Source organism: Empidonax traillii, unplaced genomic scaffold, assembly GCF_003031625.1.
Source record: "Empidonax traillii isolate 1590-97213 ecotype Southwest subspecies unplaced genomic scaffold, ASM303162v1 scaffold571:size529327, whole genome shotgun sequence".
NCBI lineage: Eukaryota > Metazoa > Chordata > Aves > Passeriformes > Tyrannidae > Empidonax > Empidonax traillii.
In genome coordinates, this window is record NW_020955764.1 from 440,042 (window position 1) to 466,190 (window position 26,149).

General features: G+C 41.8%; 1 protein-coding gene across 1 annotated transcript; it reads right to left on the reverse strand.

Moving 5' to 3' along the window:
• Positions 1 to 4,242: 4,242 nt before the first annotated feature.
• TSPAN3 (tetraspanin 3) lies at positions 4,243 to 25,753 on the reverse strand. Its single transcript, XM_027897963.1, has 7 exons — positions 25,609 to 25,753; positions 14,629 to 14,820; positions 13,511 to 13,585; positions 10,251 to 10,352; positions 9,757 to 9,909; positions 9,414 to 9,497; positions 4,243 to 5,223 (listed from the first exon to the last, which is right to left on the reverse strand). Exons 1-7 carry the CDS (start codon positions 25,669 to 25,671, stop codon positions 5,131 to 5,133), a joined length of 762 nt encoding a protein of 253 aa, XP_027753764.1. The 5' UTR covers positions 25,672 to 25,753; the 3' UTR covers positions 4,243 to 5,130.
• Between the last annotated feature and the right edge of the window lie 396 nt (positions 25,754 to 26,149).

Genomic DNA, 26,149 nt, shown 5'->3' on the forward strand with positions numbered 1-26,149 from the left:
GCATGGCCACACAGTGCTCTGGCTCACCACTTACCAGCAGCAACCCAGTCTGCAGGCTCCCCTCTGGCAAAAAAAAAAAAAAGAGATTTCAACTCAAAAGCTCTGACACATTGCTTTAGCATTCAGGGTCAAGAGAAGCAGGTGAGAAAAAAACCTGCGGTCTAGTGTGTAACACCAGGAAGGTGAAGGTTGGCTGAAGTGTTCTCTGCTCGCTCCAGAAGGATCACTGAGTCTCAGGTCCCCACACTTGAGCTGCAATGGTCTCTCGTTTGTGCAGCTGAAGTTCATGTCCAAGCTTAGTCTGCAAAACCTGGCCCTGCTGACAGATGATGGGTAAACTGTACCTGGTGTTCATCTGCAGTGTAAATACCCCCCATAAAATACAGCTGAACTCCTGCCCTGGAGGCCAGACAGGGAGGGAAGCAACATCTGTCACCAGGCACAGAGCCAGCAGGGATTACTGCAGTCACAGCAAGGACTAAACCAAAGGTTTATGCCTGGACTAAAGATGTATCATGAGCATAAAACCTGTATTGTGAGGGCAACTGCCACCGTGAGAGAGTGAAGAAACAGCTGGACAAACTGTAGCTGATGTTTCTCTCTGCTACCCCAGACAGCTGCCAGGCCATTAAACATGCCTGGGGTGCAACCCATGGGGCAGGAGCAGCTGAACAGCTCTGCTTCCCCAGCACCACCTCCTTCTCCTCCCCCACCTAATAACAAGCAGCCTTCAATTTAGCCTTATTTTTGAGCACTAAACCTCTCGTTATGGTATACAGAAGGAAACATGACTTGTTGTAGGACTACCTCAGGTCTGCTTTGTGGGTATTTTGCAGATTCCTTTGATGGGAAAGTAGGAGGGCAAAGTTTACACCAACTGCTGTGTAGGGCACAGGCAATCTATGACCCTGCCCTATCAAAATCAGTCCATACCTACACTTCCAACAAATCAGCAGCAACACAATTCTGGTACTGCCGCTGATTTTGCTCTCTCCTAATCGGTCCCCAGTATCACCAAAACTGAGATGGACAAATTGCAAACCCAGTTATCACAAGACGTGAGAGATCAGTCCTGCAGCAGTCCAGAAATGAGAATGATACGTGACACAGTGGGAAACAGGCTGAGTGTGCCAGCAACCTTATCATCCATCCCCACAGCCAGGCAGGGCCTGCAGCAACCTGCAGCCACTTCAGAGGTCACTGCATCAAGTGGAGCAGTTTGGCAGGGGAAGCTTTGTGCCAGCACCAGTGCAGATGTAGCACAGATGGCAGTCTGCTCTCTTGCCTTTCAGCAATATCCCAAGCACGGATCATGTTTTAAAAGATGCCCCCAAGTGTCTTTCCAACTGCTCCATACAGCTCCAGAGGCAACAGCTCAGCTATCAGAGGTGCAGGGATCAGCAAGCAAAAGATTAGCAAGATGAGTTTTGAATGAGGCTGTGGGAGTAGAAATAAGCTTATTATGTGTAGAAAGAGCAGCTGCTCCATCAGTGCAGGTGGCACCGAAGAGCAGAAACTGAGAGAAGCAACTCAAAGGCTCAGGTGTCAATCTGCTGAAACACTGCAGTGACCCACGTGTGTGTGCTGGGGTTACAGGATGCAGCACACGGGGAAAACCGAGACAGTTTGGCAATGCCATTGCATTCCAGTGGGATTTATCCCAGGCCCAAGATTCACCAGTTACAAGATTCATCAGCCCTGCACTGTGAAGGCTATCACGAGCACTGTTAGCACAAATACTCATCTCAGATCTCTGAAACTCCAAGTGCTGAAGAATCTGCAGGAAATTGAGCTTGTCAGACCATGCCCCCCCTCCCTGAATAGTAAAACAAGCCCACCTAACCATGCCTTACCAGACCTGTGGTCTGACTGAGATTCTGCAGTTCTCAGGAGCCTCACATCAGGCTGCTGAAAAAGGCTGTAAAACCCAGGACTTGCACTGCAATGAACTTAAGTCACTGGAACAGCAGCAGGAAAAACAAACTCAATTAAAAAAAAACCCTTAAGGTAATTGTAACCCCATGGGTTAAAACCCTCTGGATCAGGTCAGACTTCCTGCTGCAGGCAAGGTACCTGTTTGTGTGCTCCAAACAGGACACACATATCCCAGCACTCCCTGAGTAATTCCATCTGCAATCTGCACTGAGACCTCTCAGCCTCTTCAGCTACAAGAAAGCCGAGACGAAATTCAAACAGGAACGTAAAATATCAGACACGGGAATCACGGAATAAAGAGCTACAATGAAACACAGTCATCCCCTGCCCCCTAAAATACACTGGGAGATATGAACGCATCAGAAAGGCCAAATTACAGCCACACCAACACTGTCTAATGCACTCTAATTCATTTTTTTAGTAAAGGAAAAAGTAAGTACTTCCTGATGAATCAACTGTATTTCGCTATAATTTAAACACAATTGTTTTAACAGTTATAGAAAAAATATCTTCAAATATATGTAAGATTTCCACAAAAAAGGGAAGAAATTTCATATTCCCTTCACTAGAATGGTGACATTAAAAATAGTAAATACATGTGGGTTCTATGCCTGAAGAAGAAGAAAGGCCATTAATCAGTGATGCTACAGTTGGCAGAGAAATGAAGTATTCATGTTTAAAGGGTTAAGGAGAATGGTGTTCAAACTCAAGTTTCAGGAGTGTAAACTAGCTAGGAAGGACAGGGAGAGGGGCAGGGAGGAAGGTAAAGAACAGAAGTGCAGGCCAGAGACACTGAGCGAGTCAAATTAACAGATGGCTTGGAAAACAGAGCACTGCTGAGCAACCAGACTAGTCGGTGCTGAAAAGTGGTCCTACACCACTTGTTCCCAGCTTCCTGAGTCATACAAAATGAGATGTGCATTAGACCCTTGCAAGTTTGTGTTCAGTTGGCTTTTCTTGGGTGTTGTTTGGTTCTGTATTTTAAAAAATCCAAACAACACACCACCGTAACTTTATCAGCACATCTAAGACCTAAACTGACAAACTGGGCAATGCAAAAAGGTCACTGCTTCCTAGAAAAAACTGATTCACAACAGTTAAGAGTTCAGCTGGGCTTTGTTAAGATTGAGTTTTATGCCAAAATGATGTAAAATATTTTAGCAGATTCAGAAGTTTCCCCATTCCAGCATGGATTCTCAGTGTTTTCAGGAGGCAGCAGACACTTCCCTGATTTACATACGAGTACTTGGTGCTGGACTGTCAAGTCATCTCTATTTTAAATCCATGTCTTCCAGCAAGATGAACAAGTACAACTCCACCCCACAGGGCTCTGAGCAGGCTCCTGACAGCAGAGCTTCTTCCTGCCTTGTAGCTACTAAGAGCTGACTACTTTTTGAAGCATCCCCAGCTTTATTTTGTGCAACACAGATCTGTTTTAACCCCCCTCCCCATTCTGAGTTTTACAAGCCAGGGTCCTCTCAATCTTATTAGTTCCAATATTTACAATATGCAATACAACACAAAGATAATCAATTCATCAACATTTCTGAGAGTAGATCCTGTTGGCAAGGCTTGCTCCTGCACCCAGGGAATTTGATGCCACAGTCAGGAGGCCTTGCAGGTTATTAAGCCACACATACTGTACTAAGAATGAAAATCCAAACTCCAAGGGCACATCCTTTGGAACCCACCTCTAAGAAGTTAGGCTAGAATTCCACAAGTACACTTCTACAGCAGTGTAACAGTTCGGAGGAACTGAAGTCCCCCACAAGATATACTGGCCTAAAAAAACAGACTGTGCATATTAGAATCATCTTCTCCTGAGAGATGTTCTTTAGGTGTTTGAGAGTATTATGTTGATGTCAGTTTAGCTGAGCATGTTTGCTTTGCATGAAAGATACATATGGAAATTCTCAACATTCCTGGCTTCTGCAGCCACAGAAAATAGAGCAGTGACTAAGCATGTGAATAATGTAAGACACATTAAAACATAATTAACATACAGCAGTTATAGTAAAGGCTATTCATTACCTGCTGTTGAGAGGCAACAGATTCTTCCTTAATTGTATGCACAAGATGTTAATGTTCCATCAAGCTCAACCAAGTTTGTTGTGCCGTGTTTCTCCAGTGTTGTTTCAAATAAAATGAACAAATACGATTCAATCAAACTTCCACCAAACCGTAAATACAGATCTATGAAGTGAAGCCACTTAAAACTGGTGTTTTCACACTAAAGCTTGTGTGTTTGGCACACCAGGACTTCATCTGACCAAATACACCGGGATCTTAAAAAGAACACAAGACGTGTATAGGGAGGATATACAGAGATTTATTTAATCAGGTTTACTATTTACAGTTGAGATCACTTTCACATACTACTTCTCTACTCTACATGGCTACATCGTTTCCAAACCAATGTAAGGTCTACAGTCTAACAGGTTCACTCAACACATAAAACCGCTCTTCATAGAAAAATGAAATATTTCATTATAGAACAGTAGTGCATACATTATACTCCTGAAAAGCCAGCTTGTATTTTAAACTACTAATGTTTGAAAGACTGGATCTCTGAAGGTCAGAACTGCAGTAACATAATCCTAAAATCGGTTAGTCCTTTATTTTTGCAATTTCTTTATATATGAAGTGTACTGGACTTCACTTTAGAGTTTTCCTTTTTAATTTTTTTTTTTTTTCCCTAAAAGTGACACTGGTGAGGGGCAAGATTAAAATATTTTTTTTTTTCTTCTCAAATTAAATACAGCTGGCTTCCTTTGTACAACTTTGGCCAAGAAAAGTTCCATGTAGTGAAGGTTTAAGACATTTCTCTCAATATGCAAGACTCAGCCAGTTAATGCTTCGAGGTAAATCCACCAAAGTAGGCACACATCCTTGGACTTTCCTATCAACCAAATGACACTTAACTCGCGAATGGTTCTGAAATTAGAAAGTTTCCTAGTATACTAAAACACTGAGATACATGAACAGCTGGCTAAAACAGTGAAAGTCACAGGTAACTGGAGGGGTCTGTGTAAAGCTGAGTTGTTTTGCCCGTCACCAGTGCACGGAATCGCTGCCCTCGTCTCTGAAAGGTGTGCTTGGACTAAGCTGAGGGCAAGAAAAGCTATGGAAGAACACCTGGCCCATCCACCTTCCACAGAAGTGGGGTCAGATTGAACTGCACCTTTGAGTTCTCTTCTAGGCATAGGTTCCACCAGTGATGAGAAGCTCGTAGGCAGGATCCCGACTCCTCCTACATAGAACTACACAGGCACACAACATGCCCAGAAGCTACGGAGAAAAAAACAGAACAGGCTTGAGAACAACAACAGGACTGCAAGACACAACCCCACAGACATTGCCAGCACGATCTCTGAACTGTCACTGTCCACAGGCAAACGGCAACAAAGCGTTTTTGGTTCCTTCTGCAAAAAAAGCAAGGGCCACAAACTCCAGCCTCATTTTATTCCAGGATTATCCTGGACACCTTTAAGAGAACTTCTGTGCTCAGCCACTTGTGTTCTGCCTCAATAATTCAAATGGAAGAAATCCTGAGTTTTAGGAAAGCTACAGATTTTGAGATACTGTATCTGGAATGAAAAATGCAAGTGAAATTCAGATGTATCAGCCTCCAAATGCGACGATGAGAAAGAGCAAAGCTTTACAGAGGTTTATGAAACCTCTTTCAAATGCTCAATCTCTGTTAACGTGAAGAAAGCTTAAAATCCAGTGTAATTCACTTTTAGACACATTAAAATTCACAGTACCACAACTGTGCTGGCATGTCTGTCAGGAACTCAGGGTATGATTACCTCTTACAAGACAAACCACAAGAATAATCAGGGATATATATGATATCATAATATCATAAAATATAGGATATTTTAGAGACGGTGCATGTTCATTGAAAGTAGAGTAAGACTGTAGCTACTAAAAAAATACCAGGTGTAGTGTTGTGTTCTGTGCCTACAGTAACTAGCAATAGCTTCTAGTAAAGGAAGAGTTTGTATTAATTTGGTCACATGCATAGAAGTTTATTAAGTTTATTCACAGATGCAAATATTTCAAGAGGCTCCTGTCACAGCCTTGGATCACACAGCATCACCCAGGAGGTGATGGTTTCTTCAAAAAAAATGAAACCACTCTAGAAATACACCTCAAAAAACCCCTTGGACAGAAAGCAAACTAGAATGAACTGGGTGGGCAGATAATCGAGTGTTAATCTTCCACACTAATACAACAAAAGCCCAGTGAAAATAGAACTGGGACAAAAAGAATTACTCACTTTTTTAATACAGGCTGATGCAAAAGCATCACATGTGTAACAAGTTTTAAAACTAAGTGATGGCACACACAGCATAGTACTTGAGTCTGCTGAAAGGCTGGAGACAACGTTTTAAACATCCTCCATCTAAATAAGCAGTGATCAGAAAGGGGCATGACGAAATTCCAGTGTAAGCTTTTCATTTCCTGAAAAGGAACAAGCTGTAAAGATCAACACTCTGTCTGGAGTGCATTATCTGCTTGGGATCTGCAGCAGAAACCAGCTCAGGTTTACAAGAGCATATGGAGAGTGAGCTAGAGCATGGCACTGCAGCTTGTTAAAACAGCACCTTCCTTCACTCAGGTGGTTTCTCTTCACACAGGAACTCCTAAATATCAGAGAACCTTGGAATGGTTTGGTTGGGACAGACCTTTAAAGGCCATCTAATCAAAGCCTCCTGCAATGAGCAGGGACATCAACTAGATCGGGGTGCTCAGGTTGTTATATTTGTGTCAGAGAAAACAACAGTTACATGAGAGTAACTCTTCATGGACAGCCCTTCTAAAGGAGGAGGGAATATCCACCATGAAAACCCACTGAAGTTAGACTTGTTAAATGGAAGGTTTATTGTAGTTGTCAATGGCTACAGAACTCTCAAGAAGGCTCATGGCCTGCAAGCACAAAACCTTCATCTTTTTGCTGTTCAAAACAAGGCTAAAATGAAAGGGTGTGCTCAGAGAAACACCCCCTTTAGTCTCTTGCTAGAATTCATTCTGGCCTTGGACACTGAATGAATAAAAGCAGTTCCATCACATTTACAGTTATTTGCACGTAGATAACCCTGTTCAGTGACCCACCCAAGACATTCAATTTATATAGTTGTGCAGAATCTCTAACAATCAGGTATATAATAAAACCTCATTCAATTAACTTCTGAGTTACTATTTAAACAATTTCTATCCTTTAGGCCTCTGAGCATATTCCTAGAATTCACTGTAAACACAGAAGTAACTCCCTTATTTCACCTTCCTCTACAGAAATTATTTATTATGTCATTAAAAAATATGTTAGTGCCTCTAAACCCCCTTTTGAAGGCATTTGATTTGGTTTCTCCTTGGTTGCTGTTTAATATTGTGAACAATTTTAATATAGTTAATATGAATTTAATATTGTGAACAAAAATATTTTAGAAGTCCATGTTGAAGGAAGATCCATGCATCCTCCTCTTTGACAACCTTTCTCAAAGTTTAGACATCTCTCACATTCAGAAGGTTTGTTTACTTTGTTTTTTTATTAATATTTTTTGGATTTGCCTGCTAGCAGTATGCCCAATCTTTCCTCAAAACAATTTGGTACAAAAAAGTTCACTGGCTGCATGTACATGTGCCATTTGTAAATGATCACCTATTACAACAGCTGTATCTTTGCTCCCTTCAATTTGCCTCCTATTTATTAATAGTTCTGTGGGAGCAGGGAATTGTTGCACACTGGAGGATCCCCATGGTTACAGGAACATGAACATACCAAAAATTAATTCTGTGCTGAAAAAGATTTAAGTTTTATGCAAATTCCAAGCCTTGCAAAAATACTCTTCTCAGTCTTTTGACTGCAGGCTGAGAGACATGGAGAACTTTGGGCAGCCTTACTGCATAACATGAAATGTGGGGACTGTGCAACAAGTACAGGACAGGTGGTAAAATACACCAAGAGGTAAGAAAAATGTAATTATTGCTTTAAGTTCACAGGACATGTGCTGAAGTTGCCATTCCTGCATTTAGCCCACAGACCATTTTGCTGAGAATCAGGCTAAGGACATATTTAAGTTCTGTATTACAAAGACAAGGATGTCAGAACTTTTGTGTCAAGTTTCAGGAAATTAATAATGGAACAGTATGAACAGGATGCAAGTGGCCACACTGCCATTGCAGGTGTGTCAGAAATTCTGGCTCAATCCCAGAGAGGATTATAAAACCTGCTGCATTTTGGGGCACACCTGTTTATCAACCTGCAAACTCCAGAATTAGAAAGAATGCCTCCTCTCTTGGGGTGCAGCTCACTCAGCATCATAACAAGCATTTTTTTTCCTACATAAAAAAATCTGTCACAGTAGCCATGGTTGTGATAAATATATTTCAGTGTTCAAGCAGACCAAATACTGCTTTAAAGTTTGAAGAAGGGCAATTAAAAAAACATACTGTCCCTTCAGGAGTCTGAGCACAGATCTCACCAAAGCTGAAGTTTCAGAGGTGAGGTAATGTGGGTCTGAACAGTTCAACACCTCTGTGTACAGTGTTACCTGGGAGTATATCCTCAGAGCACTGAAATGTAGCCACATTTTCACAAGACTGTTTGTAAAAGATTGTTTACCTTCAAAGTCCAGCTCAAAAGCTTTTGAAAACAGAAGCACCTGAACTTTCAGACTCAACAGGTACAATGTTGTTTAAATTCAAATACTGTAAGGGGTGCAAAAGCAGCTCTGAAATTAGCTTTCAGTCTCCTGGGATTCAGGGTATGTACGACATTGCTCAGAGACCAAAACATTGGCACAGTCTGAAAATAAATGTCATTCGTGTACTAAGTCTGTCAAACAGATGAGCATTTAAAATTCCAGCTTTACAAATGCGTTTAGTAGACAGCCCTAATTAGTTTTCTTTTAAATTTAATAAATACTAATATATATACGAATCTATTTCCTCAGTTAACTTTTTTATTACCAGGTTAACTGTAATAAAGATCTTCAGTTTAGAACCCCTTTGCTTAGGTCCAGAAACCAAGAAATCTTCAAGACACAGTGCAGAGTTGCCCAAGAAAAGAGTACACTACCAAATCCTGGGTGGTCCTGAATTTGTATGCCATGAGGAACAGTTAAGCTGATGTACCTCTAAAATGGCATGAAGTGTGAGCTACTTTGTTTAAAAGTTGAAAACCAAATACTATGCAAATTCTTCCAGTGCTAAATGCCATCAGAGGACATTTGTGATACTTAAATGCCTAGATAATTAGTTTCCAAGAAATTATTTGCCATTTACATTACAGTAGGTCACTGTATGTAACACTGACTGTTCCTCCCTCCAACTTTTAACAGAATACACACGCAAGTAGCAGCAGTTTTGAGACCATGCATAGGCTGGGAAGTTCTGTGTTCAAGTGTAATTACCTGTAGAGCAGTCCAGAATTTAATTTGAAAGAAGTTACCGAATAAGGCACATCCTCTTACCTGAATGGCAGCAAATGCTAGTGCTGCCCAGATGACATACATCATGATCTCCTGAAGCTTCTTTACAACCAGAGCCTCACACCCCTGAAACAAGCAGGCTTCTTATTTATCAGTCTCTCAGTCATATTTAGACACACACCAAAAAAACCCCAAAAGCATCAAACAGTGCAAAAAGATAATCCCAACACTAAAAAAAAAAAAAAAATTAACACAAACAAATTAAAAAAAAAAAAAAAGGAAAAACCACATCTACTTTCTGTTAAAACAAATACACCCCCAAGATTTGATGTTCCCAAAAAGAAAATGCAGGTGGCTGTGCAGGTTCATGCTTTGGCTGCCTCACCTCCGAATAAAGGTCCATTGGGTGGGTCAAGCTGCCAGTGCAATTGCTGAGGGCTGCTTTGCAGCAGCTGAGTGGCACACTGTTATTTTTAGTTTGTTTGAACCAGACAGTATTCTCCCAGTCTGAGTAGTTATGGATCCCACAGCAGCGCAGCTGGAAAATCAGACAGGTAGAGAGACAATGTGACAGCAGCTCCAACGGCAATACCAAGAGGACAGGGATATTAAGATTATGTTCCACTGTAGAAAAATACTTAAGTACTAAGTATTTGAATCCAAACACAGACAGATAGCTAATTACACAAAAATATGTCTCATCAACAATGCAATAATTATATTAATTTTAACCAAGTTAAGCTCTTTATTTTCCATTCAGCTATTTCCTAGATTTGTCAGAATGGAGGAAGACCACGTACACAAGTAGCAGAGCAACACAGCAGCTGTATTTTAAGGACAGAAAGGACTGAAAAATTCTCACAGGTCCTGTCACCTCACCTGCCTCTGTACATAGTCAATGGCACGACTGGCTGCATCAGGATTTGTCCCATTGTATCCATTGTATACTTTCCGAATGCTGTGATCAACTTCATCCTCCACCTGGGAAGTGCAGGAAAGCATCTGCATTAGCTCACCACCAGCAGCAGTACAGGTTGTGTAAAACTATTTCACTTCCCACTACAGCACTTCAGGAGACCAAGGTACCTCCCCATCACCTGAAATCAGCATCCTGTGGTGCTACAGCTCCCTAAAATCCCAACTTGACTTTTGCAAAGATGTTCCTGCCTTGCAGCTAAGGGAGAAATAAAATCCAAGCAGGAACCTTCCCTACATTTTAAGCTTTGCAGTGTCTCAGAAAGGAACATGTTTTGCCTATGACACTGAGGCAGACGAGCCATGAAGGTAAGGGCTCTCCTAAGACCACGCACTCATCTTTCTACTCCTCCTTCAAAGTTCCAAACCAAAACCAGTATAACCATCCAGGCTAACACATTCCCCTCAGGACCAACAAGGATATTGGGATCACCAGGCTGTAAGTCATACCACCTGCTCTCCCCACTGCAAAAGATTGTTTACCTTCAAACATAACAGTCCAGGTAAATTCTCAAAGATGATGCCTTTTGGCTGACCCTACAGGGACCAAGCTCTCTGTTCATCCCAGTGTCCCCACAATTCCAGAGGAACACCAGAGGCAGTACCTTGCACACAGCAACAGTTACAGGAATAGCTCTTAAAAGCTACTGCAGATGAGTCAAACTGCTGAGGATGCTGTCAAGTACATGTGGAAATGGATGCCACCCAAGAACCATCTCTTGTCCCTAAAAAAGGCTTCTTATAGTTTGGAAAAAAAAAAGCACTTACTAGAACCTTCCAAGTTACATGCTCACTGTAAACTATGACTTAAGTGCATAGAAATTTTAGTGTAGACAAACATTTGTGCAATATTAAGATTAGCTCTGAATCGATTTTTTGCTACCACGTTCAACGGAAATTGTGTGCAAGGAATGTAATTTTAAGACTGAGCATTAAGCCTGCACATCCTTCAGATTTGCAGGATGTAATAGGAAGGTCTCGTCAACACACGCTTAAATGCCTTAATGGAAGAATTTTCTGCAGCAATAGCACCAAGTGCATTCCACCACCACCCCCTCCTCAAGAATGCTGCCTATCTTAACAAGGAAATCTGTATCAAGACAGGTATGCATAAAAGTCCATTTAGCCTGCACAGGCAACTTGTTTCAGACCAGCTTGAAATCAACTGCTTGGCGATTTAACTAATGTGATTTACAACTCTGACTCATAACAAAACAGCGATTTAATTTGTCATATAGGTTTTTAAATCATTTATTTTAGTGCTTGCTTGTGTATCATTTGGCTTATGGCTCAATTACAGCAACATTACGCCTGAAATCCATGCAAATTCCATACAAGGCAAACAGAAATCATGACGAGCTCCAGATAACAGGCAGGTTGTATGAAAAATGAAGAGAGCCAATCAATCCACCCAGAGTTAAAAAAGCCAGCAGGTCCTCAAGAGGGACAGGCTGTTTAATCCTTGATGCCTCTTACAAAAACCCTTCGTTTTGCAGGTCAGCAGCAATCTAAGAGACTGCAGCAGGCCAGAACAGCTCAGCATGACCTGGGAATGCTTCACTCGGAGAGTCAGAGCCTGAACTGGAGCAGCACACACAGAGTTACAGAGGAACTCCAGAAAATTAGGTGACTGCAAGATCAGTAATTGTATCTCAACTTTAAAGGGGCACAATGCCACTTTGAGACATTCTGCTCCACAGTTTTCATGACCAACTGCTGGGACTTCCATCTTGCCTTTCCTCTGGAAGTCTGTAGAATTAACACAACGTGTTTCTGACATGATTCAGGTACCTTTAGAAAACCCAAACCAAAACTCCCACAGATGTACACACTCTATGTCAGAAACAAGAGAACAAAATTAGCAAAGCACAGAGCTGCTTTATTTATCCTGGCAAAAAATTTCCCCTGCCAGTTCACTGGTAATCAATTTATTTCTGGCACTCCTGTTGCACGTGAAACAATAGTTTAAGATGCTAAGTACTGCAGGATACTACTGCCATTCTTACTAACAAAACCTGGCTGTCCTTGCAAAAGGTTACAGATGCAGTTTTTAAATACTGACTCCCCCAAACAGCTTAACACAAGATCATGCTGCCACCCAAGAGAAGATTACCTGCATCTCAGTTCACTGCCAAGATAACAGAAATCAAGTGAAGACCATGAGAAAAAAATATTCCGAATTTAAGCATCGCCCACAGAGCACTTCCTGTTGAAGCAATTTCTCCTGTTCTGCAGCATATTTACAGTTTGCACTTCAAGGTCGACTTGGCTGCTCACTCAAGGTAGCCTCCCTTGTCAGCCAAGCAAAACAACCCAATTTTCCTTAATTTCTGTCTCACCATTTCTCCTGGGATAGCAGGAGAAAACAAGAATGCTGAACAATGAAGACTGTGCTGTTTACATGGCCATGAAAGGCCAAAGAAAGGTGAAGGGTGCCGTAGTTCAGCTTGCTGTTAAGACAGCACTGAGTGTCCTACACTGCTCACACACTCTCTGTCACAGCTAAAATGCTTTCTGGGGGAATTTTTTTTGCAAAATACATCAAAAGCCAGTAAACTGTGCAATTCAGAAACTTCTTCAAGCTATACTGTGCTATCTCTAATACCACATACTATATTTCTGCCATATATTATGCTGGTAGAAACATTTAATTTTATTTTTCTGGTGCTGTTTGTTAATTCCAGTAAACAAACAGTGAGAGAGAAGTCATAATTTCTTTAGCTATAACTCCTGTCCACAACCTGTCTAAAGCTAGAAAGCACACATTAACACATTCCATGGATTCCATTATTATGCAGTGTTAGTTTGCACACCAAAAGACATGAGAACATTAAGTTGTTCCATATTAAAACAATATGCTCTATGTTCAAATATTGTGTAGCCCCAATCATTCACAAGGTGAAAGCATAAATAAATTAGAAGACCATCTGGAAAATGTAAAGGTACCAATTACTCCCCTTAACTATTAATGATTTCTTCCAGCTACTTTTTGCCCACAAATTTAAAGATATTGATATCACAACTTCACCCACTTAGAGGTTTGGTTTTATTCCCCTAACAAATATCCATTAACAGTTCTACAGAATCAAACACTGTAAAGACTGCACTTTGTATTTTGGTCACATGTTACAACAAAACATTTACTGAAACGGAGAAGTTATTACCTTTGCTCTGTAAATGTATCCAAGAACCACCACCACCACTTCAGTGATGAAAACCAAGAGCAAGATGATCACAAACTGTAAAATACAATCAAGAGTGTTTGTGCAAATAGTTTTATTCATTTACTTTCCGAAGTCTCCATTGAGATTTCTCTATTTAAAGTAATTTTTCAGCTAAGGTTTTGATTAAACAGATAATTTAAAGCGGGCACTTAGGTTGACCGAATGAGATCAGAATTTGTTCAAGAAGCTTTAGTGTTCATAACTTCAACTTATAAGGAGCTGCCCAGTTGGGCAAGTGCTGTCATTAGTACTGAAAATACCACATTGGAGTGCTTTAATCAAGTGTTTCCTTCAATTTTCTTTATTAAATAAACAGGAATGCACAAAGGAGCTACCCAGGCTGTTACTAAGAGTGGTAGATGGACTAAGGGAATGTTTCTTCTTTAACAACTGGCACAGACAGCAAGCTATCCACTTGTCTTGCTCTATTTAAGAGCACGTGTAAAATAAAGTGTAAAGAAGTCTATGGAGTAGCCAACAAAGGAACTGCCCAAAAACTCTGTGGGGACAGTTTAAACACTGGCCCATCTTCTTTCCTACCTAGTTTCCAAGCTGACATGACAGTTAGAATGCTTGGGAACACACTCCATTAAACACTGCAAAGAAAGTGTCCAAATGAAGCCATAAAGGAAACAATTGGGCTCTGTGACACCCCTCAGTTAACCTCGATGCAAGACACTTTAAACAAGAAGGTTCCTGGATCATCCTTCTCTCTCTCTCTCTCCCCTATGTCAGCTTTTTAGCTACCACAGATAAAAGTGATATTTAAAAACTGTTATGACTTAGTCATATGGTTTTACATTTTTTAATGACATTACCACAGTTCTAAAAAAGGTAAAGCTGAGAAGCCTTCTGCTGCTAGAACTGCCTAACTTAACACCTTTATTCAGAACAGAGAGTTGAAACAAGATGTTCCCAACAAAATATACGGGGAAAACACTTAAGGCCATAAAACAGGATTAGGAAAAAACTTTAAATAATATTTTAGAAGTTTGTTAGGAAGGGAAGGTAACCAAATATACATCAGGTGAACACTCCATAACAACTCTGCAACTCACCGTAGCAAGCCCGCAGCGACTTTCTCTGATGGTGGCGCAGCACCCAATCAGTCCAATAATGAACAGCAGCGTCCCCACAGCGATGATGATGACTGCTGGGATCAGCGTGTACACATCCTCAAAGAAATGGTCGTAGTCATCGTACGTGATGAACACGTAGGCTCCCACGTAGCACAGGATGCCTGCTGCTGCCTGCAACACGCACAGCAACACCTCAGTTCACACCAAACCCTTCCTGCAGCAACGGAACAACTGTTCTGTCAAACAACACGAAGGGGTCTTGTCTGAAATCCTGGCCATTGCTATCCATGGTCTACTGGTTAGAACAGAACACTGCAAACTTTAACCTCTGCCAGGGAAAGATGAACTGCTAGAAACAGCATTTCTGAAGTGTTCACAGCACTGGGAAATCTGATTCTAATCAACAAAGCAGGCAGGAATAAATATAAAACATCAATTATTAAGACAGAACCAAATACCTAGAAACATGTACCACAAGCTTGTAAAACAGATGTTCTCAGGAGGACTGTTGTACAAACGGTTCTTAATTAACAAAAAAATCAATTTAAAGTTACTGCACATCCTGTGGGATGGGTCTGCAACTACAGAGATTTAAAAGATGAGACAAAACTCTTGCATCTACAGTTAGAAGGATCCCAACACATCAATACCTTCATTAACTTCAAACTGAGCCAACCTAGTGAAGGACAGACAACTGTTGCCTGAGGAGCAAACAAACACACATTTATTTCGAAATAAAAGGGCCTTATCAATTTGTGCTTTACAAATGTCTTTCCTAACTGTCTTCACACTTGCTGCAGAATGAAACCTTGATCTGCAATGATGGACAATAATTTAACTATTTCATGACATGCTTTTCTAGTGTCCCAGTACAAGTCTAAGCTAAAACAATCCACTCAGAAGATGCAAGGACTGAGCTCTGATCAGGGGAATGTCACTTTTCTGTAAAGGACAGTGTCCCCATTACAATCCAATCTGTACCTGGACACAAGAGTTCACTCAGCTGAGTGTTACACTCTTGAGCTCTGATCTGAGGGAAGACACCGCAAGCCCCTCCAGACCTTTTCCACTCAATGGCCTGGTAACTCCCCCAGCCCTACAGGTAGAGGAGGGCAGACAGACACACCCACAGCTTGTTCAGTAGCTGTAATACCACAAGGCTGGATCCTGTTAGTGTAGAATCAAAGAATGAATTAAGAATTCAGTCCAGGAGGGACCTCAGGAGATCACTTAGTCCAATTTCCTGCTCACAGCAGGGTCAATGATGAATTCAGACCAGGTTGGTCAAGGCTTTGTCCAAAGTCTTCTCAATCCTCGCTGGGAAATTCTGTTCAGTGTGGCCCAGAACCAGATCTGGTACCTGCTACCTCAGTACTGTTTGCCACCACGAGCAAATGTACAGCAACTCCTTCCTGGAAAACAAAGCTGCATAACCACTACCACAGTATTGCTTTAGGTATGGAATAATCCCTGCAGCACTTTGTTACAGAAACACCATGTGAAAGAAAGAGATATTAAGAGCCAGCTCAACAGTATCATCAGTTTTGCACCATTTGGAGCAATCCATTTCACCTCTCTGCCTCTCTTCCTGCCAAGGTAATTGTGTACTCTGCAGGAATCTCTAAGATCAGCAGCCAGGAGGCTCAGGTTCATCCAGGAGAAGGTGCTGTGCAGATACAAGGGGAGCGAAACTGAAAATTCAGCAACAAAGACCAACAGCAAGACATCATCTCCAGCCAGGAGTGAACAAGCTGTTACAAAATCACCCCTTTGCACAGAAGATGCTGAAATGCTAATCCAGCTGTACAAATCCTGCCACGTTAGGTACAACATGGCAAAATGCAGACACACACTTTGTGTGCACAAAGCAAAGCTTCAAAGTGGTGTCACCGAACAATGGAATTACATTAACTGTTGCCTGGCAATGAGGCGTGTGAATGGCAGGAGAGTGATGTCATCTCCTATTTCTAAGAACTAAAATGCTTGTTAGAAATATGGTGCATGGCAAGGTGGCAGATGAAAAACCACAGCTGTGGCTGGCATCAGGCACAGAAGATATACCACAAAGGTGAAATCAGAACCATTTGTGAACTCCTTTGTCCTCCTCTTGTGCGTAACTTAAGTGGCTTCCTCCTTTTCTAAGAAAAATCTGGTTCATAAACTGCATGAGCACATAGATTTGAAGAATGTGTTTGAAAAAAAAATTAACTTTAAAAAAAGAAGTCTACAGGTGTTAGCTTTCCTCCCCTACTTCAAGAAGCATATGCATATTCAAAAACTTTGCTTTTCCAGTCTTTACACTGCTCAGATTAAAAGCAGCTTGGGATAGGGTTTGAAGACTTCATTAAACCCCTGCCACACACGGCAATCTGAGGACTACTCATCCCTGACAGCACTGGGCTCCTGAGCAATGTCGAGCAACTGGTGTTCCTGCTTCTATTTGATCAAGTGACCATGTCCTTAAAAATTACTGCTGCTTCTCCAACAAATCATCTGCAGGGGCAGGAAGTCTTGAGAGCAAAGGTGCCTGCTGGAGCTTGCACAAGGTTTAAGAGCTATGAAGAGCAAAACTCCTTCCCCATGTATCACAGTTTACACTGTTTCTGAACAGGTACAATAATTAGATTTTCATAGAACAATGAAAACAGCACAACCACCCAGCCAGTTTACAGGTAAACAAGTTTCAGGTGCCTTTCCTTCTCCTTTCACATCACAGCCACGGGATGGTGTTTTTCCCAGCCTGCTCTAAACCAGGAAGTGGGGAGGTCTCTAAAGCAGAGCTATAGCTGGGATAAGAAAAGTGCTTTTGAAACAATCTTTTTGCTCATCTGATGATCTTTACTTGTTACCTTCTGCTCTGCATCACTGAACAGCCTTAGGAGTAACAGGACTCCCTTTGGGTGAAACTGAGACAGGAGATGAGTCCACTCTCTGTGCTACCTGCTCAAAGGTGTTTGGTCCACAGGACCAGACCAGCCTGAGGTCCTTTTTTCTCTCCACAGCTCGGTTTTCAACTACTCAGCATATGGTCTGTGTTAATGTAAATAATGCACAAACACTATGGCAGCAGATAAGACAAAGAGCCAGTTTTACCCCCATGAAGTGTGCCCTCTACACTCACCAGTGCTGCACCAGTTAAATCAATATTTATTACCTGCTGCAAACCGAGAATAAAGTTAAATGTGTGCTTTTTGAAGAATAAAGCAAACAGCCTAACAAAATCCCCCAAAAATCCAGAACAAAACCAAACCCCTCAAAACAGTACCATGTACTTAAAACATCCATAGCTCAAGGAATTATCTAGGGCAACTCAAATCTGTATCACAAGTAATGGCACAAGGATACCTTAAAAATAAAATAATTCAAATCTCAGTGTTTATTAATCTGAAGAGTAAATGGTAAATCTGCAAAGCCCAAACTTGATCAAGTCAAAGATATTTGAATAAAAACCGACCATGTTTACAATCATGTATCTCCTATCATTAAAAGGAAGCCAACCATATGAACTGCACACAATTCAAACAAGTCTTTGATAAACAGGGTTTGAAGGAGGAATTCTCTAACTTAATCTGCTCAAAGCTTTGAATAGAGATGGCAGCAGCTCCTGACTCTGTGCCAGGTCACATGCAGGCTCCAGGGAGATGACTGGTTATTCAGCATTCACACATCCTTTTACAGTTGTTTGCAGTTCTGAACCTGGAGTGGTCTACTCCTATTTGATGATGAATTAACCTTTAAAAACACTCATATAAAAGTACAGTCAGTGAAGACAGAAGGCTGGAACATTCTGACAGCCTTTTCACCAGAGGCAAGTTTTAAAGAAACACAGACCTCTCACAGTTCAGGAAAAGGTTGATATTATTGCTTTGGCATGAACCTCTAAGGAGTTATTTAAAGCTGAGCAATTATGCAAAGAACTGGAGGGAAAAACTGGAAGATCTAATGACACAATGATAAATAATCATTCAATACATTAGAGGAAAGCATACATGTACATATAGGAAAAAAATACATATAATTCGAGGTTCTTTGAGTAAACCTCCCATCTTTGGGCTGGTACAATAGAGCCTCTTAAACTCCTGCCTGTGTCACTAAGTCAGCTTTCACCTCTCACATGCCCTGAGGTGTTGAAGGCTCCACAGTGGAGCTGCCCCTTGGAACAGTCCCAGGGCTTGTTTTCCAAGCTGCAGATACACACCAGGAACTGGTTTCATGTTTTCAGTGATGCTCACACCTGCAGCAGTTTGAAAGCCAAAACTGTGGCTACCTAAGATGATGACTAAGCAAGATATTCAAAGTACTTGTTCTGTTGATCATTTATTTATCAGCCACGGCCACTGCAGCTTCATTTACAAATGAATGCTTCCTTACACTACCCTACTAATGCTGTTCCTGAAGAGATCTGATGGAGACTTGTCCAAACACTTTGCAGGTTTACAAAGCTTTGCCCTTTGTGTTACTTTTACTCTTCACCTTGCTATGGAATTTTCTTCACTTTAGGACCACAACAGAACCCACAACAAAGAGATTATGAATTTATTTTTTGGTACTCTTTCAATTAACTAGGCCAAAGAATGGTATCTGTCCCTTTAGAAGCTACATTTTATTCCCTGTTTTAAGAACAACATGCACTCTCTTAACAAGAAAATGCAGGTAGCAGCAAAGCATTGTGTATTAAGAGAAAACGCTCCTGACAGTCAATTAGCCAAAAGGAATATTTCACATTTTTGGTTAGTACACCTACCTATAAATTCCCACTTCTGCCAATTTACCAGTGCTGACTGGCAAATGTCAGTAGTAACACAGATACCACTCTAAACCCAGTTATTGCTAATTCCTTCTCTTTCAGGCATGACATTGTTGACTAAACCCATGTCATATTATGACAGACCATCTACATCACCTTTGATAAAAAGAACCAAAGGAAAAAGTGAGAAAAAAGCCTTCCACACTAACACACAGTCAGCTTTTCTGCCTGGATCCCATCCCAGGACAGTCTTCCCTTTCCCTGTGTTTACCTTCAGCGTATCTTTGTTCTCATGGCCTTTGTGACATGTTGGGTTTTTTTAAAATAAAACATTTCCTACCCACAAGCAGGGACACTGGTATTGTGGTTTGCCACCCAGTTCCTGGCTTCTTAGAACAGCACATTAACAAGTGGTTTCTCCCCCCCCACACTTCTCACTGTCTGATAGAGAGTTTTCCCTCATCCCTTCTTTAAAATTTTCCTTGTAGCCTTCTGACCTTCAAAATCTTTGAAAATTTTGAACCTCAAAGGTCCTCTGGGATCTCTCTCCTCTCCACCCCCCTCCCTAACAAATCCACACTGGTACTTGACATTTTCTCTGCTGCTAAAATTGATGCACATCCAGCTTTGAACCCAAAAGTTTCCTGACACTCTTCTGTTTGTTCTCCTCAATAATAAAGTAACTGGAACGCTGAGCTACGACTGCCCCACCAAATCCTTTGGGAGGGGGAAATTACCGATTCCATTCAACTTCGTAACACAGTTAAAACTATTTTAAAGGCTTACAAAACAAAGCCACGTGACACCCAAGTAAAGCCAGACTGCTCTGTCTACACCAACCACGCTCAGTTCTGTAACACCAGGCCCAAACACCTCAAATTCAGCGGCTTTGTAGGCCAAAGCAAAAGGCTGAGCCAGGCTGCGTCTGCATTTGGAGTTAAATACTTTAACTGTCACTAACTGCAAGATGCAGTGCACCTGCAGGCGGTATTTTACCTTTTTTTTTTTTTTTTTTTTAACTAGATGTTAACAATATAGCCTTTCTTTTACACCATTCAGTGGTCGGGGTTGGAACTTGACTCCACTGTTTCCAGGTTCCCTGCCCTGCACAAGAACAATGATGATCCCTCTGTGCTACAAAGCTCACCAGGTAAAGTGATACCACAGATCTCATGTACTGCTCAGATATCACATTTAGCTTTGCAACTTGGTTTTGACAGGTTTTAGCTCTCCCTTTAAGCTCAAGATCAGATGCCAGAAATCCTGAGAAATCCCAAGCCAAGATGTGAAACTCATCCTGTCAAGAAACATAAATGATGCTGTGTTATTTGAAAGCAAACTGAAGTATTTTTTTAATAAAAATCAGCACATGGCCCTTGTTTACTACCTGAAAATTCATGTCCAAACACTGTAAGGAAAATCAGTCAGAGGGCATAACACTTGAGGGCTTTTAAATTCTAATTTTTAATTTAAAAAAAATTAATTTAATTTAAAAAAAATTAATTTTTTTAATGCCCAGGATTGCAAACCATTACACAATCCTGCAGATACACTCACTTCACTACCATAGCAGTAGAAGCAAAAACTACTCAACTGTGACATCCAGAAATGACTATCCTTCAGGACAAAAAAGGCTTCAGGCAAGTAATCCCTGACAAGTAGCCTTTGGGCTCATCTGTCAATTTTAGTCTTTGACCACCAAAAAGTTTTAAAGTTTTAAAGTCCAGATCAGAAACTATTCTCAAGCTCTCAGTAAACCAGAGAAATTACAGGGTTTATTGCTACATGTAAGAGAAACTGAGCTCTACTTTTCCCTTCTCCTACTGAATTTCAATGAATTTTCCCATTGCCGCATTTTCTCTCTTCTTTTCCAGCAGGAACAAAACAGGCTACATACACATTGATAGCTCCAGCTCCTTTTGGAGACAATGCAGATCCCTCTAAGATAACACTCCACCATTTCTAAAGCTCTGGTTACTGCGCTGTGGTAAAAATTCCCAGGTTGTAAAGTGAGAACAGAATTGTAGAAGCAATTCTTGCAGGACACAAATGAAGCCTCGAGATCTCTCTTAACAATCATATCAAAGAATGTTTAATCATACCTTAGTCAACTGAAAAGTAAGGATTTCAAGTCAGTTGAATAACTGCAAGAACAACTAAACAGTCTGCAACTACTGAGTTGAAAGTACTGCAGAAGCAGAGTTCATTCCTCTTCACCAACAGGAGGACACAGAAGTGAAGTTAAAAACCTCAGAGCAAGCACAGGATATGAGGTACTATTTTGGCAGAGCAGGCTGCCAAAGCACATAGATTCTCTGGGAATATAAAATAGATAAAGTCCCTTTCCTGAAGCAAGCCTACATGGCACTCTGAATATTTTATCCTGCTACACTATATCCTAAACCAACACTGAAAACATTTCCTTGGCATTTTTGTCTTCACCTCATTTCTTCAAAGTGCTTTCAATTGAATTATGCAAGTCACACCACGAAGCCTTAAATAAAGAGTGCACAAAATAAACACATTTGACAGCAGTCTTTAAATATTTGTTCCAGGTAAATTTATTCCTTCCTCTTTCAAACCCATGCAGACTTGTAATTTAAGAGAAGTTTTTTGGAAAAACGTGCTATTCTCAAACACTTTATTGTAATTACCAATTTCACCAGGATATCAAAAGTGTTGCTGATTATGAAGATATATGAACTAGAAGTTTCATGACTTTATTTCTAAGTTGTCTTGTCTTTCACATCACAATTGCTTCCTATGCAATACCCTTCCTTAAAGCACAGCACTGAGCATCCCCCAAATGAAAATAACTGACCACACAGATCTTGTGCAACCTTAAAGCAAGATGAAGGTCAACTGAAGGATTGCTTTTCCTCTGTTATTTATTGTATCTACTACAAAATTAACTCATAGCAAAAAAAGCACTAAGAAACACCTTAATCTGATCTGTGTTCCTCTGGACTTTCTAAGAAGGGCAAGTTTTAACTGATGCTTCTTATCAGTGCATTTCTTGGTAAAGAACTTCAGAGCTTAAGCACTCTGACAAAATTATCCAAAATTCAAATAAAGTTCCATGCAAGATCTGTATTCTGCTACTCTTTGCTGACTGTCATGATGCTGTTTTCTCACAGAACTGTAGTTTTAAGGCGATATGGGCACCTCCAGAAGATGCACTCGATGCTTGACACCCCTGCAAAAGCAACTCAGCTGAACTGTCCAAAGCACCACACCAGAAACCTGTCGAGGTGCACGAGGCCCATCCAGATTTCTACAGGATAAACTGGCACCTGCCCTGCTACGACAAGAAGACAGCTTCCACAGCTCATGTTCTTTAAAAAAACAAACAAACAAACAACCTTGTAGTAATTATTACCATGTACACTTAATCTAAGGATTTCACAAGGTATGAAAGAAGTTTTCACAAAACCATGAACAAGGTGACTTGTACATAGTGTCAACTGGAAAATTTAACACACAGCACAAGACTCCAAAAGGAGACGAACTTGTAGAATTGAAAGTAGTAGTTGTAGATGGTGAATGAGTGTTTGTGACCTGTCAGCAAGAAAACTTGAAAGAAATGTGTAAGAAATGAAGTTAGAACCTCGACTACAGAGCGTAACAAACACACCTCTGCTTTTTCACCAGCAGCAGCGGCAATTTACTGAACAGGTCACAATTGTAAGGCAAATATCAAAAGTTCTCTGAACATTCACATCCTCCCACGAATAGGAGACCCATTGGGGTGGGGGAGGGCATGGGGAAGTTATAATTTTCCCTGTGATCAGTGAGTTATTACTCCTGCAGAACTTCTGATAGCAAACTGTATATTAACAACTTGCTCTTCCTACAGACGACCATGAAGACGATGGTAAACCATAAGACTTGGATAAAATACCTTGCAGAGACACAGTACATTTATAAAAGCATTTAAAGGAGATTTCATGGTTACCTGACCAATTATGAGCATTTGCCTACTGTCAAGTCTCAGGGGAAATCTGGATGAGCTAATTAGGAAAAGTGAAACTACATATGAGTGACAAGCAAGAGATTTTCTGTAACAGCACAGAAGCATTTACACTGTCAACTGAATGGGCACCAAATGTTAACATACTCAGCTCAGTCAACAAATGACAGGAGCTCGACCAAGAGCTGGAATTCCTTCTCTTTTGCCATTTAACAATGAAATTGTACTGCTTTTGATCGAAGTACGTGGATTTCCTATTTTTAGGAAATTTCTGCAACTTGCTAAAGAAAGGAAAACCACTGATTTTTGTAACTCTCACTTTTAGAAAGTCTGCCTCATTCTACATGCAGCTGATGACCTGTGAGGCTGTTCCAGCACAAGCAACCCAGTCACTTATCTGCCAAAAAGCTATCAGCACAAGTTCACTTCTGAGGCTGGGGGTGGTTTACAGAACATGAGATTGATGACATTTTAATTTGACATGAAGTACATCTTATCTAAATACAATCTGTCCATTTTAGATTGAGCCAAGTTTGGCTCAAAAGAAAAGTCATCAAAAATTGCCAAGTACTAGATTTAGCATTACACAAAGTAACTTTGGTCCTACCACTGTTTAAGCTGAAAAACTGCAAACTCCAACATGCAATCAAATTACTAAATGCAGCAAATAACGAGCAATACTTTTCTAATAAATTAATCATAAAGACTATCACTAAGCCTTTGGAGTGGGGGAGAAACTGCATACAGAATTTGTGCCCATTTACTCACAACTGAGCTTAATTTAGATCAGCAACTAAACAAAAATCGACTTCAAGGTGGCATCAAGAACGCAACTCAAAAAGATTGAGTCTAGTCAAAACTTCGGGTATGACGTAGGAGCTATTAAAGAGCTTTTTAAATGCCATTTGCAACTATGCGTGTAACAAAAAGCCACACCCATCAAGGCAGATTCCAACCAAACGACTGCACCAAGAGGCTGATGTCACTACTTCTCACCTCAAAGATAAGGAACGGAGCCTGCACACCTCAGCCAAAATTATGGACTCCTAATCTGCACCACTTAATGCCAAATCCGCCTCACAGTCACTGCTCCTGCCCCTGAACAGCTGTACAGACAAATGCCGGTGAGAATGCAGAGATTTGCATTTTCCCTGACGATGATTCATTTCCAGGCAGCCGTGAGAGGCATTCCGCTGTAAACATTCGGACAAATACATTCATCTGTAACACTTTTAAGATTTCATACAGCTTCCAGTATTAAGTGATGGAGATGTAAAGAGCTACACTTTTATGTTCAAATATCTTGTTGCCCACTAGGACTTTCTCCCGTAAGAAATCCTTGAACAGCTGGGACAACGGATATTCTGTTCCTGGAGCTGGGATTAGAGGACGAGGAATGCAGTACCAAAACGCTCAGAAGGAATTCTTAAAAGTCTACAGAATATTCTTTAATTTTATTTCATTTATTCAAGAGTTACGCCGTTCTGACAGGCCAGTTATTACAGTGAGCACCGTGCCAAGCTGCAGCCTGTACATCCATCCTGAGAAAGGTCGTTTACAGCAACCCACTGTTCCACTTTTGTAAGCTTTTGTCTTACTGTCAGCGTGACTGGAGCTGTGGGAGGTTTCAGCGATGCAGAAATACTACAGTGCCACTGTGGCTAGTGGAATACGTAAAACATGTATGTATGAATATGTCTGTGTGTATATATATACACACACACATACAGGTCCTAATTTTACGTTACAAATAACAGGAAGAAAACGGTGCTCCATACTTCCCGCTAAGTCTCTGGGACGGCCTTAAAGTGGAGGGCCAAACCCGAGACGGCCGTGAGAGCGCTACAGAAATTAAAGTGCCTACAGAAATTAAACTGCCAGAGACCGGAGAAGCTCAATAAAGCGACTCCGGCTATGTTCACTTACACAAGAGTCTCTGCCTCAAGATCCCTCTAATGCCCGTTAAACCTTTCCTGCCAGGTTACTGAGGCAGTTCCACCACCCTGGGACTTGGAGGGGGGCTGGGAGGGAAGGGGCTGCGCCCACGGCTCAAAACCAAGCCCCGCGAAGGCTCATTAAATAGTTTAAATACAAACCGAACCCATGCGGGGCCGGGGAGGGTTGGGGGGGGGGGGGGGGAATGCTCCCGGCTGCTGAGCGCGGCCCGCAGCGCCCTCAGCGCCAGGCTCCCGACCCGGAACCCCGAAGCCCCCGACCCTACGCGAGCCGGCGGCGGACTCACCCAGAAGATGAGGTTGAGGAAGACCAGGACGGTTTTGGAGGAGGTGATGCCGCACTGCCCCATGGCGAAGGCTCCGCCGCTCACCCCGCGGCCGCTCAGCCCAGCCCGGCCCGGCCCCGCCGCCCCCTCAGCGCCGCCGCACGTGACCGCCCGCCGCGCGGGCAGCCTAAGATGGCGGCCGCGCGCGTCACGTGGCGGGGGGGGGGGGGTGGAGGCGTCTAAGATGGCGAATTCCCCCCTAAAAGGGTCCCGCCCGCAGGAGGGGCCGCGGTGCGATCGTTCTGGTGGCGGGTTGTCCCGAGGGGTCAGCGCTGCCCGGCCCTCGCCCCGCACTCAGGCTGTTAACAAACACATCTCCGCTTCTCGTTCAGCAAAACGAAGCGATAATTTCCCGAACAGCTCACGGCCGTAAGACAGATACCGGAGCGCTCTGAACGTTAACATCCTCCCGCAGATAGCTGGGCTACACAGCCAGCGACAGCATCCTCAGGAGACGTTCGGATCGTGAGGCGAGTAATAAAAACCCGCCCGGCTGCCGCCT